General features: G+C 49.7%; 1 protein-coding gene across 1 annotated transcript; it reads left to right on the top strand.

Annotated features, from left to right (window-relative positions):
- The first annotated feature begins 7,890 nt into the window (after window positions 1-7,890).
- LOC116945212 (voltage-gated potassium channel regulatory subunit KCNF1-like) lies at window positions 7,891-15,728 on the top strand. Its single transcript, XM_032959498.2, has 2 exons — window positions 7,891-8,696; window positions 11,109-15,728. The coding sequence occupies exon 2, from the start codon at window positions 11,110-11,112 to the stop codon at window positions 13,114-13,116; it is 2,007 nt and encodes a 668-aa protein (XP_032815389.2). The 5' UTR covers window positions 7,891-8,696; window position 11,109; the 3' UTR covers window positions 13,117-15,728.
- Window positions 15,729-16,726: the final 998 nt, after the last annotated feature.

Here is a 16,726-nt window from a genome sequence, read left to right as displayed (position 1 = left end):
GGGTCGAGATCGAACCCTCGACCTCCTGTATACCAGGCGAGGTAGTCAACATCTCGCCACCGTGGCACCCCACTGCCACCCCCTCGACTCCGAGCTGCAGTGCCCACAAACTCGAGTCACCCTGGAAGGCTTCACCCTAGCGGCCTCCGATGAGCACGGCTGGCTACGTGCTGCGATGCGAAAGAAGTTCACCCTCCATGCATTTGTTTCTGCGCCTTCACCTCAATTGACCCTCTCCCCTTTTTGGTTTCTCTACTCCAGCAAACAAGACCTTACATCGATCGACTCATTAAAACTTCGCTTCGTGTAAGCGTCGGCTCACTCCCCTCTGGTGCCTCTCGGGTCTGTAACTCCCTGCACACCACCCTCTTCACCAACGTCCTGACTATCAAAGTGAAGTATGGTCCAATAATCTCCACAAACGATACACGGGGAGGCCTTCATCTCGCAGCCTATTGACGGAAGGATTATACAATGTGTATGCATCGTCGTGCTGGCATGTTGCCATGCGTGTCAAAAAATTTAATGACCGCTGTACTCACAAACAACAAACATACATAACAGGGCAAGGCCGATAATTGTGTTTTAAGCACGTTTATGTTTAACGTGAAAGTAAGAAAAATCAATGGTGCAGTTTCAAAGCTTTTGTTCAAATCCACTTCGGCAGTGCTACAAATAATTCAGTGAAGGACGGCAGCCTCAAAGCCACGTGGCATAGTTTTGTTGCACGCTTTATAAATTTATAGGAGGCTGAAATTCTTGCAAAGTTTCGAAAACGCTGCCACCTCTGTTTAGCCAGAGGGAGAAATTGGGTGCACCGCTGTTAGACAAATAAGTAGGTCGCATATGGTGGGGTAAAGCGCGGGTATTCCCACCTCTTCCGAGACCACTGGCCATCGTTGAAGAGGAGGCCAAAATACCCTGCAGTAGGACTCTACAGAAGGGCGGTTCTACTCAACATTTCCGTCAACCGTAACGTATTTTTTTCGTGGGCCAGCATGCAGTAAATAATTCTGATGTTTAGTGGAAAATGTTTTAACCTGCAACGGTTCCACGGACCACTTGCCAGAGCCTTGCCGACTACCAGCGGTCCGCAGACACCAGCCGAGAAACCACTGCTCTCAAGCTTGAATCTACAGCGTGGTCCAAATGTCTTGTGACCCCCCCCCCAATTGACCACCTAATTTTTTTTTTCACTTTGCGTGTTCATTTCTGTTTTAAATCAACCTTACTTTTAGAAGATATTACGTTTTAGAGAATTAAATGGGTAGGGTCACAAGACATCTGGACCACGCCTGTATCGTGGAGGAGGCTCTTCTACCGACAGTGGCGTGAGTAAGAAATTGCAGGGACTGCACTCCAACCGTTGTATTTTTTATTTTATAGATTTATCTCTCTCTCTTCCCTTGCCATGGCCTTTCCGTTTCACCCTTGAAAAGTAGGCGGCAGGGATATTTTTTTTGCTTTAAGCCCCATCGCTCCAAGCAGCATTTCCCACAAGGAAAAGGCATTGCAAAGCGAAGCGTCAATAATGAAATATTTAAAGCAAATTAGTGACCGCCCGTCGCCCCCAATAACCCGATCTCAAAAAGATGAAGCGCTCTGTCCGGGTCGGTTATGTGAAGGGCGCGCAAGGCTCCGGTGCCACGTCACTCACATTATGTATTCTGCAGTGTTTATCTTGAGACGGTATATATAAAGACAGAGACAAGCCATAGCAGATGTCTCTACCCTGTAGTTTAGATCTAGACATGATGCATATGTCTCGCGAGAGAGATAAGACGGACCCACAAACTAAATTTGTCTACGGTATCTATCTTGACACAGGATCAGGATAGATAGATAAATAGTTGGGTACGTTGTGGTATTGACTCTTTTGGAACCAGGTTAGTACATCTACAAAGAGTGTTGTAATATATAAGATTTTAAAATATTGAATTGCGTAACCTTATGTCAGCGATTTCAGATGGGCTGGCACCCTTGAACAAGAGCACAGCAAAAAGGTCGTGACCCCTGAGTCGGCGTCTCTCTCTCAAGGCGCAACCAACAAGATTACAACTTCTGTATCAAAACAATGAAATGTGCAATCGTGGTGACAACCGCATACACCGTGGCGAGTGCTTATCAAATAATCTTCCTCATTTCACATGGTGGTGGTGGTGATGATGATAATGGGCGGTTGTGATTGATGATGATGGTTGCGTTGGTAATGCGTGTGATTACAATGAGTGGTGAGTAAATGAATGGTTGATGGACGAATGCATGTGGATGATTGCTGATTCATACAACGCCCATCATAACCATCATGATTATAATCATTCGGTCGACCCTGCTCACGAATTGAACCTGTGCTCTTGTCAGCCGGAAGCTGGGCCGCCCTATTCACTGGCCTGCAATAATACACGCGACTCATGTGTACTTATCCCCGCTTCCCTAAAGGAAAGCACAGGCCGTCCGGCACGTGTCCACATATCCCTACTATAATCACCCAGGAATGTCTGTCCTTAACGCCCGTGACGTCACGCCACATCGACCAGCCCCCCTAATTAATATTCATGAGCAAGTTACGTCCTCCAAATGGACACCTCCCACCCCTCTCCATTAATAATCATGAGCGGGTGACGTCACTCAATATGGAGTACTCCCCCCCCCCCCCCACTAATAATCATGTGCAAATGACGTCACTCCACATCAAACAGCCCCCCTCATTAATAATCATGAGCTGAATCTTGACTTAAAAGCGTTCATGACTGCAGGCATTTATATTCTTTGGGTCTTTCGGTAAAGTCACGTAGATAGGTTAAAAGAAAATATCAAAAACAAAAACTACGACGTTTTGATCGCAACACGAGCGGTGGTTTTCAGGAAAAGACGACCGCTTGTGTTGCAATCGAAACGTCGTCGTTTTTTGTTATTTTTTGTTATTTTCTTTGAACATATCTACGTGACTTCACCGAAAGACCCAAAGAATAATCATGAGCTGGTGACGTCCCCCAAATGGACACCCCTCCATTATGATTGCCTATTATAATGAGGCAAGAATGTCTGTGTGCAACGCTCGTGACGTCACTCCACGTCGACCAGCCCCCCCTCATTAATAATCATGAACAGGTTCCGTCCTCCACATTAACCCCCCCCCCCCATTCATAATAATCAGCGGCTGACGTCACTCCACATGGGGGGCCGAGGCGCCTCCCCCCCCCCTCCTCGGCGTCAACTCACAACCCTCACTACAAAGGCAGAACCCTCACGTCACGTGATCCCCGTAACGCTGTTGAGACATCAAACTAAAAAGGACGTCATGATGAACAAGGGATTATAACCTTCAAATGAAATAGGTCTGTGTCACCGCGCCCTTACAAATTGCACACGCATTCATGCAATGCCATATATCACGTCGCGGGTCTGCATTGCGCTTGCAAGTTTCAGATTTACTGCAATACACCCCATCCTTGGACGGGCAAAAGGCTAGCAAAACAATATTAGCAAGCCTCTTACACTAACGAGATGCATCGATCCCAGCTGAGCACGGGAGCATTTAAACAATGACCACACATACACAGATCCCCCTGATAACCAAACAAATGATGGGTCAAGTGATGTTAGCGAGCACCTGTGAATGCACACGAGGTAATAATCTGCCCATTGCTGATGTATTTACACACTTCAACGGGTGTTCATTTAAGGCTGAGTCGACCTAGGGGAGGCCCAGGACCGGTTCATATATTTGTCACAGATGAAAAAATAAGAATAGTTTTTAACCCTTTTCTGGCAATGAAACAGGTGTTCAGCTGTTCAAACATCAAATAGATACCCATTGCAAGAAATCAAGTCTGCATGAACCACACATTCGTGTGGCAAAAAACATGCAAACAAGCATACTCTGATAAAATACACCTTGTCTTTGAAACTGATTGGCCTACACCAAAAACAGCCTTCTTTATAGCCTTGTCTCACCAGTGTTTGTCATCATACTGGCAAAAATGTCCCCGAGATAGAATGGAACTCGGGTCGTGCAGTGAATAGAATATCGGTTTGAATGCCACGGGACAAACCTGACTCTCGTATGCAGAACGAGTGGTAAGTGCTGACTCCTCCTCTACCAGTGTGTGGCCCAGAGATGACCTCAAGGGATTTTTGGAGGTTGCACTGAGATCCGCTTGAGTAGATAGCACAATATGGATGAAGTGGTATTCAAAATTATAATACATATATATTTTAAAATATATATATCCTACTTGGGATTGCGGAAACCCCATCAAGAGTATTGGTCTCGGCCCCCCTCCTTCTTATCCCCCCCTCTCCACCCTCACGGCACTTAAACATCTCTATTGAGGCGCGTGAATTACTTCAACTGGCAGCTGCTGCCCACCCCTCGAGACAACGCGGTGTTGGTAAGCCGTGTGTTTCACGTTGTGTATCGGCGTGTTTGTTGTGTTAGTAAGCCATGTGTTTCACGTTGTGTATCGGCGTGTTTGTTGTGTTAGTAAGCCGTGTGCTTCACGTTGTGTATCGGCGTGTTGTTGTGTTAGTAAGCCATGTGTTTCACGTTGTGTATCGGTGTGTTGTTGTGTTAGTAAGCCGTGTGTTTCACGTTGTGTATCGGCGTGTTTGTTGTGTTAGTAAGCCATGTGTTTCACGTTGTGTATCGGTGTGTTGTTGTGTTGGTAAGCCGTGTGTTTCACGTTTGTGTATCGATGTGTTGTTGTGTTAGTAAGGCATGTGTCTCACCATGTGTATCGGTGTGTTGTTGTGTTAGTAAGCCATGTGTTTCACGTTGTGTATCGGCGTGTTTGTTGTGTTAGGAAGCCATGTGTTTCACGTTGTGTATCGGTGTGTTGTTGTGTTAGTAAGGCATGTGTCTCGCGTTGTGTATCGGTGTGTTGGTGTTATTTAGCCGTGTGTTGCACGTTGTGTATCGATGTATTTGTGTTAGTAAGCCATGCGATGAACATTGTTTATCGGTGTGTTTTGTGTTAGTAAGCCATGCGATGTACTTTGTGTATCGTTGTGTTTTGTGTTAGTAAGGCGGATGTTGAACGTTGGATATCAGTGTGTTGTATCGCCGCAAAGTGGCGCTGACAATCTCCCCCCTCCACCCCGAACACACATTCGACATTTCTCCTGCACAGTATCCACGCCGTGGCCTGCTCCCCCACTCAGGTGGAGAGCGGCTGGCTAACGCGCCCTCCTCACAGTGGCTTTCTGTCCCTTGACCCCCTTTATTTTTCAACGACCCAGCGCGCACGTGGGAACCCAAACCGCCCTGCGCCCTTGCGAGTCCGGTCTCTCCACACCGCGACACCATTCATCAGCTGCTGCCAAGGCGGTAAGCCCACATTTAATCAAGGGAAGGTCGCGTTCAGGACGATCACTGCAACCTCGACCACCCGCCGCCCTGCCACGCTCTCAACCCCACGACTCTAACAAAGCTGAACATCAAAAGGACGCATTGGGAAGACAATGTCCCCCCCCCCCCCCCCCCATCATGCCTACCCCAACCCATCAATGCCAAACTCATTGCCCGCTCGCCCATTGGGGGGCTCTATGTGGAGAATATCCCTGCATACCCCACCACCCCTGTGGATTCGTACACTCCTAGTGAGGCGAAAGGTAGAGAGCTGTATTGAGATGAGAGATAGAGATGACTGAGAGATTTAGACAAGAGACAACGTTGGAGTGAGATGAGAGAAGAGAGATACAGACGAGATAAAGATAACATAGATTATGGCTAGCTTTTCAAATAACCTTCTGGAAGACGGTTCTCCATAGCCATTACATTATCAGCCAGAGGACAAAAAAGCAACACTCTATATCCCACACAGAAGGGACAGATGATATTAGCCCACACTTTGCTGGACTAAATTCTATTGGCAAGCCAGGCAGATTCCACCTCCTCCATGCTCACCCGAAGGGATTGTCACTACATTTGTAATTGTTCCAACCCTCCATGCCTCCACCAGTGCTGGATTACAAGCCACGTGCATCGCCACCACCGCCTGGCGCGGTTATAAAACAGACTCTTATTTAAAAATTACCCCAAAGTTTGGCAAACATTATTAGGTGACGCTGCTGCTGTAATTGAACGTACGCGTCTTAAACTTCTTTCGCACCGTACGTAGCCAACCCCGCTCATTTGGAGGTGCGGGGGAAGGACAACAAAACTAAACACAAAAAGTAGTTCTAAATATATATTTTAAATCTAGATGATTTAAAGGTGCATAGCTCCAGTGGCTTCCTAATACCAGAAGCAAGAGCGTTCCAGACGGCCGCAGAAGCAGCATCTGAAAGCGAGCGATGCCATCTTTGTTCGATGGTTGGCCAAAATCCGCGCTGCGTTGGTAATAGGGCACAAGCACAATTAACAGCAACAACAAACCCTCATGTTTGACAAACTTTTGGGTGCATATTACTTTCCGTCGCATCTTATAACGTGGTTGTATTTACACAAACGGTTGTGATCGTATTTACGGTACACATGGTGCCCCAGATGTCTTGTGACCCCCAAATAATTGACGCCTACCATGTGTTTTTTTTTTGCCATTGCATATTAATTGCCGTTTTAAATAAACCTGCCTTTCAAATAAAATAAAACATATGAAAGTTTTAGATCATTTAATGGGTGGTGGGGGGGGGGGCGGGGGTTACAATACATATGGACCACCCCCGTGTATCAATAACACCGCGAAGGCTGGAGTTTCATTGCCGTGTGGGGAGTTGGAGTGAGGGTTGGGGCTGACGGGGGGAAGCACTGATAAGAGGGGCGCAGATGGAAATTTACTCCTCGGCCTGGCTGGCTCCACTGATGACAGAGCGGTTGACGTTGTTGTTGTTGTTTGTGCTTGCGACTGTTTCTGAGCAACTGACACACAACACGCACACAGCACGCACGCGCGCTCGGGATGAGTTTCGGATTTGAACATTTCGGATCTTTAACAACAACAACCCCTCCTTAATGCGTGATAACCGCTGCTCCTAGGAGATGATGATGATAGCAAGATTGACAAACTTGGACATCGCGTTTATGTTATTTTATTTTGGGTTCTGTACGGTCACATTGTCTCCCCCTCCCCCCCCCTCTCGTCCTTTCTCCCATTTTCTTCCTCGCCCCTTAAATTAACTGCTCCCGAGCGTCACCCTCTACCGCGGCAGGGCAGCGAGCCCATATGCCCTCGTTCGTTCCCCAGTGCTGAGGGCGAGCATTACTCCTGGCCTGTTGTTGTTGTTGTTTCTCCCTCCTTTTGATATTCCCCACTGTATCCTGAATTCTTGAAAGACACAAAAATAATTACTACAACAAAAAATGCTGATCTCTTGGGGGGATTTTTAATTTATTACATTCATCATGATCGTCATGATCTCGCACAGATCCGGAATAACGCTGGCTAAGACCAGTGTGGAACAATGCTGAGGTCCAAACCAAAACATCACACCTCCCGACTGTGACATTCCGCCTCAAATACACCGGGCTGTTTAACCATCGACCGCATCAAAACATCAACAGTCCGATGCATCCATCATCCTCCTCCGTAAATTGAACGTTGAAAATAAGGCACCGCACGAGTGCGGCCATGCAACCAAAGGTATGGAGCAAATAGTAAACCCGCTGTGGCCTGCGCTCGTTCAAAGGAAGAGAACGATCAAAACCACACGAACGAACTCTCCTGAAGCCCTCTCGTCGTGGCCAGCAGACCTCGACAGTGGCATTTAGCTCCTGAACAGATTACCATACGCAAGAGTAGAATGGAATTATCGTCATCATCATACCTTTGGTGGATCCAGAAGCTCATCACATCTCCCGGGTCAATAAAAAAATGTAAGAAACTCAGCAGCGGTAGTTGTATGGATTGTCTCGTCCCTGCCATGGGAAGGTTGAATTTCCATCACTTGGCTCAGGGCTGTAATCAGGAATTGAACTCAGCGTCGGTGCTCCGTTGTGTGTAGGATCACTTAGACTTTGATTCGTGCACAACGGATGCTGGGCTTGTTTAGCATATGGCGAGAGGGGAGGGGTCCGCATAGCAGCACCGTATAAAAGGTAGGAGCCGATACAGACACGCGGGCAGATTCACTTAAGACTTGTAGTCGGATAGCGGGTCACGCACACACACACACAGATAAATACACACAATATATACACACACAGACAGAGAGACACGCAGGGACACAGAGAAATACACAATAGTACACACTCGCATACACAGACACATTCATATCCCTAAACACATATGTACTAACATTCATTGGCAAAGAGGCACGTGCCTAATCACACAAAGTCACGCAGACACAATATATGCGAATACAAAATACACCGGCACACATACAAGTACGTACTTACATACAGACATAACAAACAGATGCACCACACGCAGACACATGCATACACATAGACACATATAGAGCTGCACACATGCAGAGACAAATACAAGTGCACACACATCCATGAAGGCACAGCAGCAAAACGCGCAAAGGTACAGTGGCACAATATCGAAAACTTCACTTTCACATTTAATGCTTTCTCGTTCACTCGTCCGTTCTAGGTCTCCGCTTGAGCAGGAGCTAGACGAGACTTACTAGGACGAGACGAGACTTACACGGGGACCTTGCACTCACGGTTAACATCCACTCTGGTTCAACACACATTCTCCGCGTCTCTTCAGTGCATATCAGCAGTCACCTCTACCAGGCGCTAAGTGGTAAGTAAGACTTCCTTTACTCGTACGCATGGACACAGCTGCCCGTGCGTCGTAGGGGTTTTAGCCCACCCCCACCCCCGTTTACACACTTATACATTAATATGAATACTTGCTATGATATTTAGCTCAAATAAATGCCTCAATGCCGTGTTTGTTTATCACGTAGGCTTTCGCGACCAATGTCCATAAGAGTTTTTTTGTGGGGGGGGGGGGGTTTAGATCACGTAAATATAAATGTTTCGTTAAACCCGCCACGTAAACAAAATTACCGGCAAAACGTCGTACTCGCATTGTAAATGTTGTGGGTTTACTCTCCAACACACCCGTGTGCTGTACTAGTAACGAATTGGCACGTTTTGCTTACGTGACAAATCTTACTAATTGACTGTGTCGGGTGGTGGCGGGTTTAACGAAACATTTACGCGATCTAACCCACAAAAAGCCTCTTTGCTTGTTTGTTTGGCATTCTGAGAAGGTCCTCGCACGGTTCACATATGACCTGCCACCGACGTTAGCCGTGACCTGGATTCGGGTTCACCGTGCAGTGCGCCAACCACTGCGCCACGGCTCCAGCCACGACCATTGCTGTAGCGATCGTGTTAAGGTTGTGGCAACGGGAGGTGGCGGCGTCGGGTTTGTCCCCTTGAGACGCGCGGAGGGTTCTTCGCGCCCTCTGGGTTCCAACTCGCGTGAAGCCAAAACGCAAAACGGATTGGAGAAAATAAAACCCATCCCAAATGTAGCAGGACCCTCGTGAGAAACATTATCTCGAGCCACGGTGAGGCTTTGTTGAGTAAGTAAATTGATGAGATTTTAAAGTAGAAAAAATCTATATTTTAAAAAAATTGTATCTGTAGAAATGTGGTTTGTCTCTTAATTGCGATTCTTAAATATGTTATCGATAGTTCTAATGAGAGGTTAACATACCTGTCAACCCACACGGTTTACCCGTGTTTTTATACAAGGAAACTGAGTTTTTCAGCTCAATACGGCTTACAGCCTTTTAAATACGAAGACAAATCAAATTTTTGTCTATTTGTTTGTGTTTTTTCCTTGTGATGGAACTTTGTTGGATGAACATTGAGATTTATAAGGGCACGGAGTGACCAATAATGATTTTTATTATAATTGGTCTGTAATAAGGTATGCACTAATAAGGGGTTGACAGGTTCGGGTTAATAACATTCAGTCCGTGCTCTCCAGTTGCCTGGGTGAAAAATGGGGCTAGGATTTGCCCAATCCTGGCCAGCTGGCTCAACAAACTTAATACATGAAAAGCAATAAAGGGCATTTTAGTCTGTATGTATATATGTTCAACTTCTTTCGCACGGTACGTAGCCAACGATGCTAATCGGAGGCTGGGGCCGGAGCTGATGATTACTGTGTCCATCAGATAGGTGGGACCGTAACGAAGCAGTTTGAGACGGATGCTGGGAATTTCCTGGAAAGACGGGATAAAAAAAATACAGAATTCCGGAAGAAAGCACGGCCGGTGAGCGTTATGTTGTAGTGACAATTCGGCAAAAAAAATGCTGAGCTGCGTGAGACACGTGCGTCCAGATTACCGAGACAGTAATTGGCGTGGTCTCCATTAGTCCAGCACCCAAAGGGGAAGACCTTGGAGGTGGCGTGTCTCCTGGGGCACTGCGGTGGCGAGATGTTAACTACATCGCCTGGTATACAGGAGGTCGTGGGTTGTATATTTGGAGTTTGCGTGTTCTCCCTGTGGTCGCATGGAAATTTCTCCAGTCCCCCCGGGTTTTCCCTCCACATTTAGAATCAACATCAGTGATGCGTTTAAGAGTATTTGGCTGATATACATGTCCACGTGATAAACCACTGACCACTTAATTGGGCTATCACGTGTGGCCAGGTTGCTTCTGAAAAAGAGCTGTATAGCTCAGTGGGCCTCACCTGCTAAAATAAAAAAAAATGTTCATAGTTTTAGTTTACTTCACAGCAGCTGTGGCATCTAGCACAGGGTAAAAAGCAGGGCACAATTTCAGCAGGAGTTGTCCTGGGCTGAGCTCTAAAATATATTTTTTTATATTTCCCTCCCCTACCCCCTTCCACCCCTAGCCTTCCCGAACCCCTGCGGCAGGGTCTAAGGGGTTGGGAGGCCCCGGAAAATATTATATGAGAATATAAGCCACGGTAAAAAAAGCACGTGTCCTTTGCGTCGACTTACACCTGCCATAGGAACGAGGAATTCCCACCAGCGGCTCAGGTCTGTTAGCAGGACAGGAGCACCGTCTCGAGTATCGTTTGAGCAGGAAAAAATGTTGGCTCTTTAATCTTTCAGCAAAAGCGTTGGCGAGGAGGTGTGGTGGCATTAACGACTCGGCCCATAATAACGTCTCGATATTTTATACTGTTGTTACTGTCACTGGGCCTGCGACACTTCCCTTTCAGAATGAAGAGGACCTCTGCTGTGGACGGCGTGCGGGGGTTGGCGGATCGCGGCGCGATGGGCTTGCCTCACCGCGAGCTCGCGGTGAACGTGGGCGGTTCTCGACACGTGCTGCGCTCCGAGCTGCTCGCGCGGCTCCCCGACTCGCTGCTCGCCACCCTCCTCGTGCGCCCGGGCGCAGCGAGGCGGCCGGGCGCGGCGAAGGCGGCCGAGGCGGCGGCGGCGACGGCGCGGACGGACGCGGGGACGACGGGAGACGAGACGGCGACGTCGCGTGGCGCGGGGCGAGGCGCGTTCGAGAGGAACGCGTCGGCGAGGAGGGACGCGGGAGACGGGGACGTGGGGGAGCGGACGGAGGGGGAGACGCTCTCGGGGACGGGGACGACGGCGAGCGCGGCGGGGTCGGACGCGGGGACGCAGAGGCGCGCGTGCAGGAGGCCCCGCGTGAAGACGCGGAGGTCGTCGCGCAGGGGAGGGGCACGGGGAGGGAAGGCACAAGGAGGCGAGCAACAAGGAGAAGACATTCGGCCGAGTGGTACCCAGGGAGGAGACCCACGGCCGCGTGACGCACGCCCTGTAGATACGCAGGGAGGAGAGGTCCCGACCGAGGCAGCCAAACGCCACGTCCGCAACCCCTCCTGCTCATCAACCTCCTCGTGCGGGCGCGCCTCGTCTCCACCCTACGACGACTTCGACCCCGACAGCGGCGAGTTCTTCTTCGACCGCGACCCGCGCGCCTTCGACCGCATCCTCGACGCGTACCACTTCGGCGAGGTGCACATGGACCGCTCGGCGTGCCCCATGTGCTTCAAGCAGGAGATGGACTTCTGGGGGGTGGGCGCCGACTGCCTGGACGACTGCTGCCGCTTCCGCTACTCCGAGCTGCAGGAGGAGCTCGACGAGATCGTGCAGATGGTGGAGACGGAGCTCAGGGACTCCGGGACGGCGGGCGCCGCGCAGCGCGGCCGCTGCGAGCGGGCGAGGGTCGGCGTTTGGCAGCTCATGGAAAAGCCCGACTCGTCGAGGCTGGCCCGTTCGCTGGCGCTCACCTCGTTCGCGTTCATCGTCGTGTCCTCCGTCGTCATGTGCCTGGGGACCATCCCCGAGCTGCAGCCGGGCCCGGGGGCCGACGGCGCGGCGGGCGAGGAGCACCCGACCATCGCCGCCATCGAGACGGTGTGCATCGGCTGGTTCACCGTCGAGTTCGCCCTGCGGTTCTTCTCCGCGCCGGACCGCGTCAAGTTCATGTCGTCACCCATGAACGTGGTGGACCTGCTGGCCGTGCTGCCCTACTTCGTGGTGCTGGCCCTCACCGAGATGGGCGGCTCCGTGATGGGGCTGGCGAGCATGCAGCAGGGCGTGCAGGCGCTGCGCATCATGCGGGTGGCACGCGTCTTCAAGCTGGCGCGGCACTCCAGCGGCCTGCAGACGCTCACGTACGCCCTCAAGAGCAGCTTCAAGGAGCTGGGGCTGCTGCTGCTCTACCTGGGCGTGGGCGTCTACCTGTTCTCGGCGCTGGGCTACACGGTGGAGCAGAGCCACCCGGAGACGCTCTTCAGCAGCATCCCGCACTCATTCTGGTGGGCCATCATCACCATGACCACGGTGGGCTACGGCGACATCTACCCCAAGACGGAGCTGGGCAAAATCAACGCGGCCGTGAGCTTCCTCTGCGGCATCCTGGCGATCGCCCTGCCCATCCACCCGATCATCAACAACTTCGTGAAGTTCTACAACAAGCAGCGGGTGCTGGAGATGGCCGCCAAGCATCAGCTGGAGCTGCTCAGCGTCTCCGAGCGGCTCGCGGGCGAGATGATCGCAGCAGCGGCGGTGGGAGGAGGAGGAGGAGACGCGGAGGAAGAGGACGTGGGAGGAGGAGGAGAGATGAGACTCGGTCCCGACGAGCGGTGTTGTTGTAACGGGCACCAGCACGAGTCGCGGGTTTCTGGACGCTCCCAGCTCGATCACGGCCATCTCGTCCACTCGAACATCGTGGCCGCCAAGCCCTAAATACAGCACACAGTGCACACACAGTGCACACACAGTACACAGTACACACACAATACACACAGTGCACAATACACACAGTACACACACAATACACACAGTACACAGTGCACACACACCATACACACAATACACACAGTGCACACACAGTACACACAGTACACACAATACACACAGTACACACAATACACACAGTACACACACAGTGCACACAGTACACAGTGCACACACAATACACACAGTACACAATACACACAGTGCACACAGTACACACAATACACACAGTACACACACAATACACACAGTACACAGTGCACACACACCATACACACAATACACACAGTGCACACAGTACACACAATACACACAGTACACACACAATACACACAGTGCACAGTGCACACACAATACACACAGTACATAGTGCACACACACCATACACACAATACACACAGTACACAATACACAGTGTACACAGTACACACAATACACACAGTACACAGTGCACACAGTACACACAGTACACACAATACACACGGTACACACACAATACACACAGTACACAGAGCACACACACCATACACACAATACACACAGTGCACACACAATACACACAGTGCACACACAGAGTACACACACACACAATACACACAGTACACACAATGCACCGAGTATACACACAGTACACACACAATACGCACAGTACACACAATACGCAGAGTACACCGAGTGGACACAGTACACACACTACACACATAACGTTGTCCCGCATGAGTGAATTCAAACCGCATCATTGAGCGAATTTTGTTTCGAAATAGGTTAGCCGCATATACAGGGCTAAATCGCGCAAACCCGAACCCGCATTAAGCGAGGGAAACCCGTAATGAATCGCCCGTGGCCACTTTATTTGAACGTCTTCAGAGATTTGTTTTACACGTGTTCTGCTGACGGTGATAAACTTATGGGCAAACTGTGATTTTTGTTGTTGTCCAGGAACCAGCTACTCAACAAGTGACACACGGCTCTCCCCCAAACTCTGCACGTATGGGTCGAGTGTGAAAACACAATACTATCACTACGATAGCTTCCTTGTGGGAGATACCTCTCCCACCCACCACCTCCCTGTATGTCGACCTAACTAACCTACCCTTTCACACCCTCCTTGTCTGTCTGCCTCCCTATAACGCATAATGGGGCCTGTGTTCGCTATTGCTACAGTATTTGCGTCTGTCCCACCCCCCAATATTTCATATGGAGTGCTCTTACTCTTTGGTTTTATTCGGTAAAGTCACGTAGATAAAATAAAACAAAATAAAACAATTAAATCACGACGTTGCGGAGGCAACACAAGCTTCCGTCTTCAGGTGGAAAAGTCAACGCAGAATATCTGTGACTTTACCGAATAAAACCAAAGAGTATGAATCCTTGCAGTCACGAAAGCTTCAAATCTAGAATGGAGTGCTCTTGCCAGTGACAGCTGTGCATCTCGCAGCGTCTATTCAACGAGCCCGTTCCTATCTCCAGAGTTCGCTTGCTTGAAACCAAACGCTGGTGAATGATATTGGCCTGGAATGCCGATGGGCTCATGGACTCAAAATTCGTCCGTGTATCTGTGGAGTCACACGATGGGGATGTGCTCGTCTTGCCTTCTAGTTTAAGTCATGTCCACGCTTGATCCATTGCCGGCATTCGTTGTGGCACGATGCTTGAAATAAACTTCACAATGAATGATGACCGCCACGAACAAAAATGCCTCTTGCTCACTCCTCTCGGCTGCGATGTTACTCTTGTTCCCCCCCTTGGTGCCAGTAAGCCATGAGCCAATGACACGGGCGATCCTACTATTCACTGCAAACTACCACAAACTACCGCAAAGTTTTACAACCATAAATCCCCCCCCCCCCTCGCTCACCCTTCCCTAGCCCCCCCCCCTACACCCATGCCCCCCCCCCACCCCGCCCCCCGCACCAACCCACGTCCCAAGCGCAAATATCAATTCATTCTCAGAGAAGCAAATGAGCAGTAACAATGCCCGTTTGAATGATGCTTCTTGAAGACCTTGATTCAAGTGCCGCTCCGCTGCGGTTTACTTGGCAAGTAAATCAAACCCGAGTGACAATTCATTCATTAGGCCACGGCACTGAATATGCCGCCGTATCTGCCGAAGGCCCCGAGACATTTAAGTGGCTGAATAACGGTGTTTGCGGATGCTCGTAGTGGCTGTACTCGATGCTATATTTCAGCTGGAAACAATCCAGGACACTTCCGGGAATTATTTCAGCACGCCGAATTCAACTCTTCTTATGTTGTGATGTATATAAAACCTGTTCACGAGATTATAGTAACATATGGTACAATAAGCTAGGATTATTATACATTGCACAGGTGAGCAGTACTCCAAGCCAGAATGACAGCGTTTCGGAAAATATCGAGTGTGAAATTAATTAAGCCCTGGCTGTATCAGAGCATTGAGATGGCACCGCTGAGACTCTGGTTTTTAAACCTGCAGATTTCAGCCACTCGTGATTATAATCCACGCTAATACCTAATCGTAGCAAAACTTGAATCGTACTAATCTATTTACATGGCTAATACGAATAAACATTGTTTGATAATCCACTCATTCCGCGTGTTTTTTGCATAATTCGCAGTTTTTAGCCACGAAAACAATTTCCACCGCTAAAAGTCACGGCACGGCACTTCAGGGGAGTACGAACAAGCGAAGTCTCTGGTGTGGGCTTACGAACACTTAAACCGGGTTCTCAAGTCTAGCGAGCTAATATTTCATAATCTGAATCGAAAACGAATTTCTTTAGAACAGCGTTTAATGTGTGTAGTTTTCCCCGCACCTCCCATTAGCATGGTTGGCTACGTACGGTGCAAAAGAAGTTCAACATTCATCCATCCCGTCTCCACCTGTCTTGGGTCTACCCTACGTTGACATGATCTGAAATTAACACATTCCAGCGGAGGGAGCTGGTAGGAACGTTGGGTTGCTCGGTCAATGGCCAGGCTCAACGGCGGCACCACGTGGTGTATTCCGCAAATATGCCTGACTGTGAGGGCGGGCACAAGCCGGCGTGAGTAGGTTAAACGTTGAGTTTTATAAGGGCACCACGGGGTGACCAGCCCCTCCCCACCCAGCCCCTCCCCACCCTCCTCTCTCCACCCTCCCCTCCCCACCCAGCCCCTCCCTCCCCTCCCCACCCAGCCCCTCCCCTCTCCACCCAGCCCCACCCCTCCCACACAATAATCCCCTGTGGGCTGGTGTAACCAGGAGGTTCCTACCAGTAAAACCTTCTACAGTATCAACACTCATCAGCAGGGCATAGTGCTTGCTATACAACTCCTGGCTGTTGTTACATTATTAACACGTGCTTGCTGTCATGGGATTCATAAACACTGTTCCATAGCTGGTACCAACAATCTATATACGTGCCACAATGGAACGGGAGCAGTGACTCTACTCCAAAGAAGCCGAGGGGGTGGACATGAGGCAGTGGTAGACCGACTGTGTGGAGGAGCTGTAGCCGAGGAGTTGGGACGTGAGGATCTTGTATTGTAAAGATGTCTATTGTAGTATCGCCGTATCGTGGCAAATCTAGCAGCCACC

The sequence above is a fragment of the Petromyzon marinus genome, chromosome 23 (assembly GCF_048934315.1).
Source record: "Petromyzon marinus isolate PM22_M1 ecotype Great Lakes invasive population chromosome 23, UKy_Petmar_22M1.pri1.0, whole genome shotgun sequence".
Taxonomy (NCBI): Eukaryota; Metazoa; Chordata; class Hyperoartia; order Petromyzontiformes; family Petromyzontidae; genus Petromyzon; species Petromyzon marinus.
The sequence above is the reverse complement of the archived record's forward strand: the minus strand, read 5'-3'. Positions and strand labels throughout refer to the sequence as shown.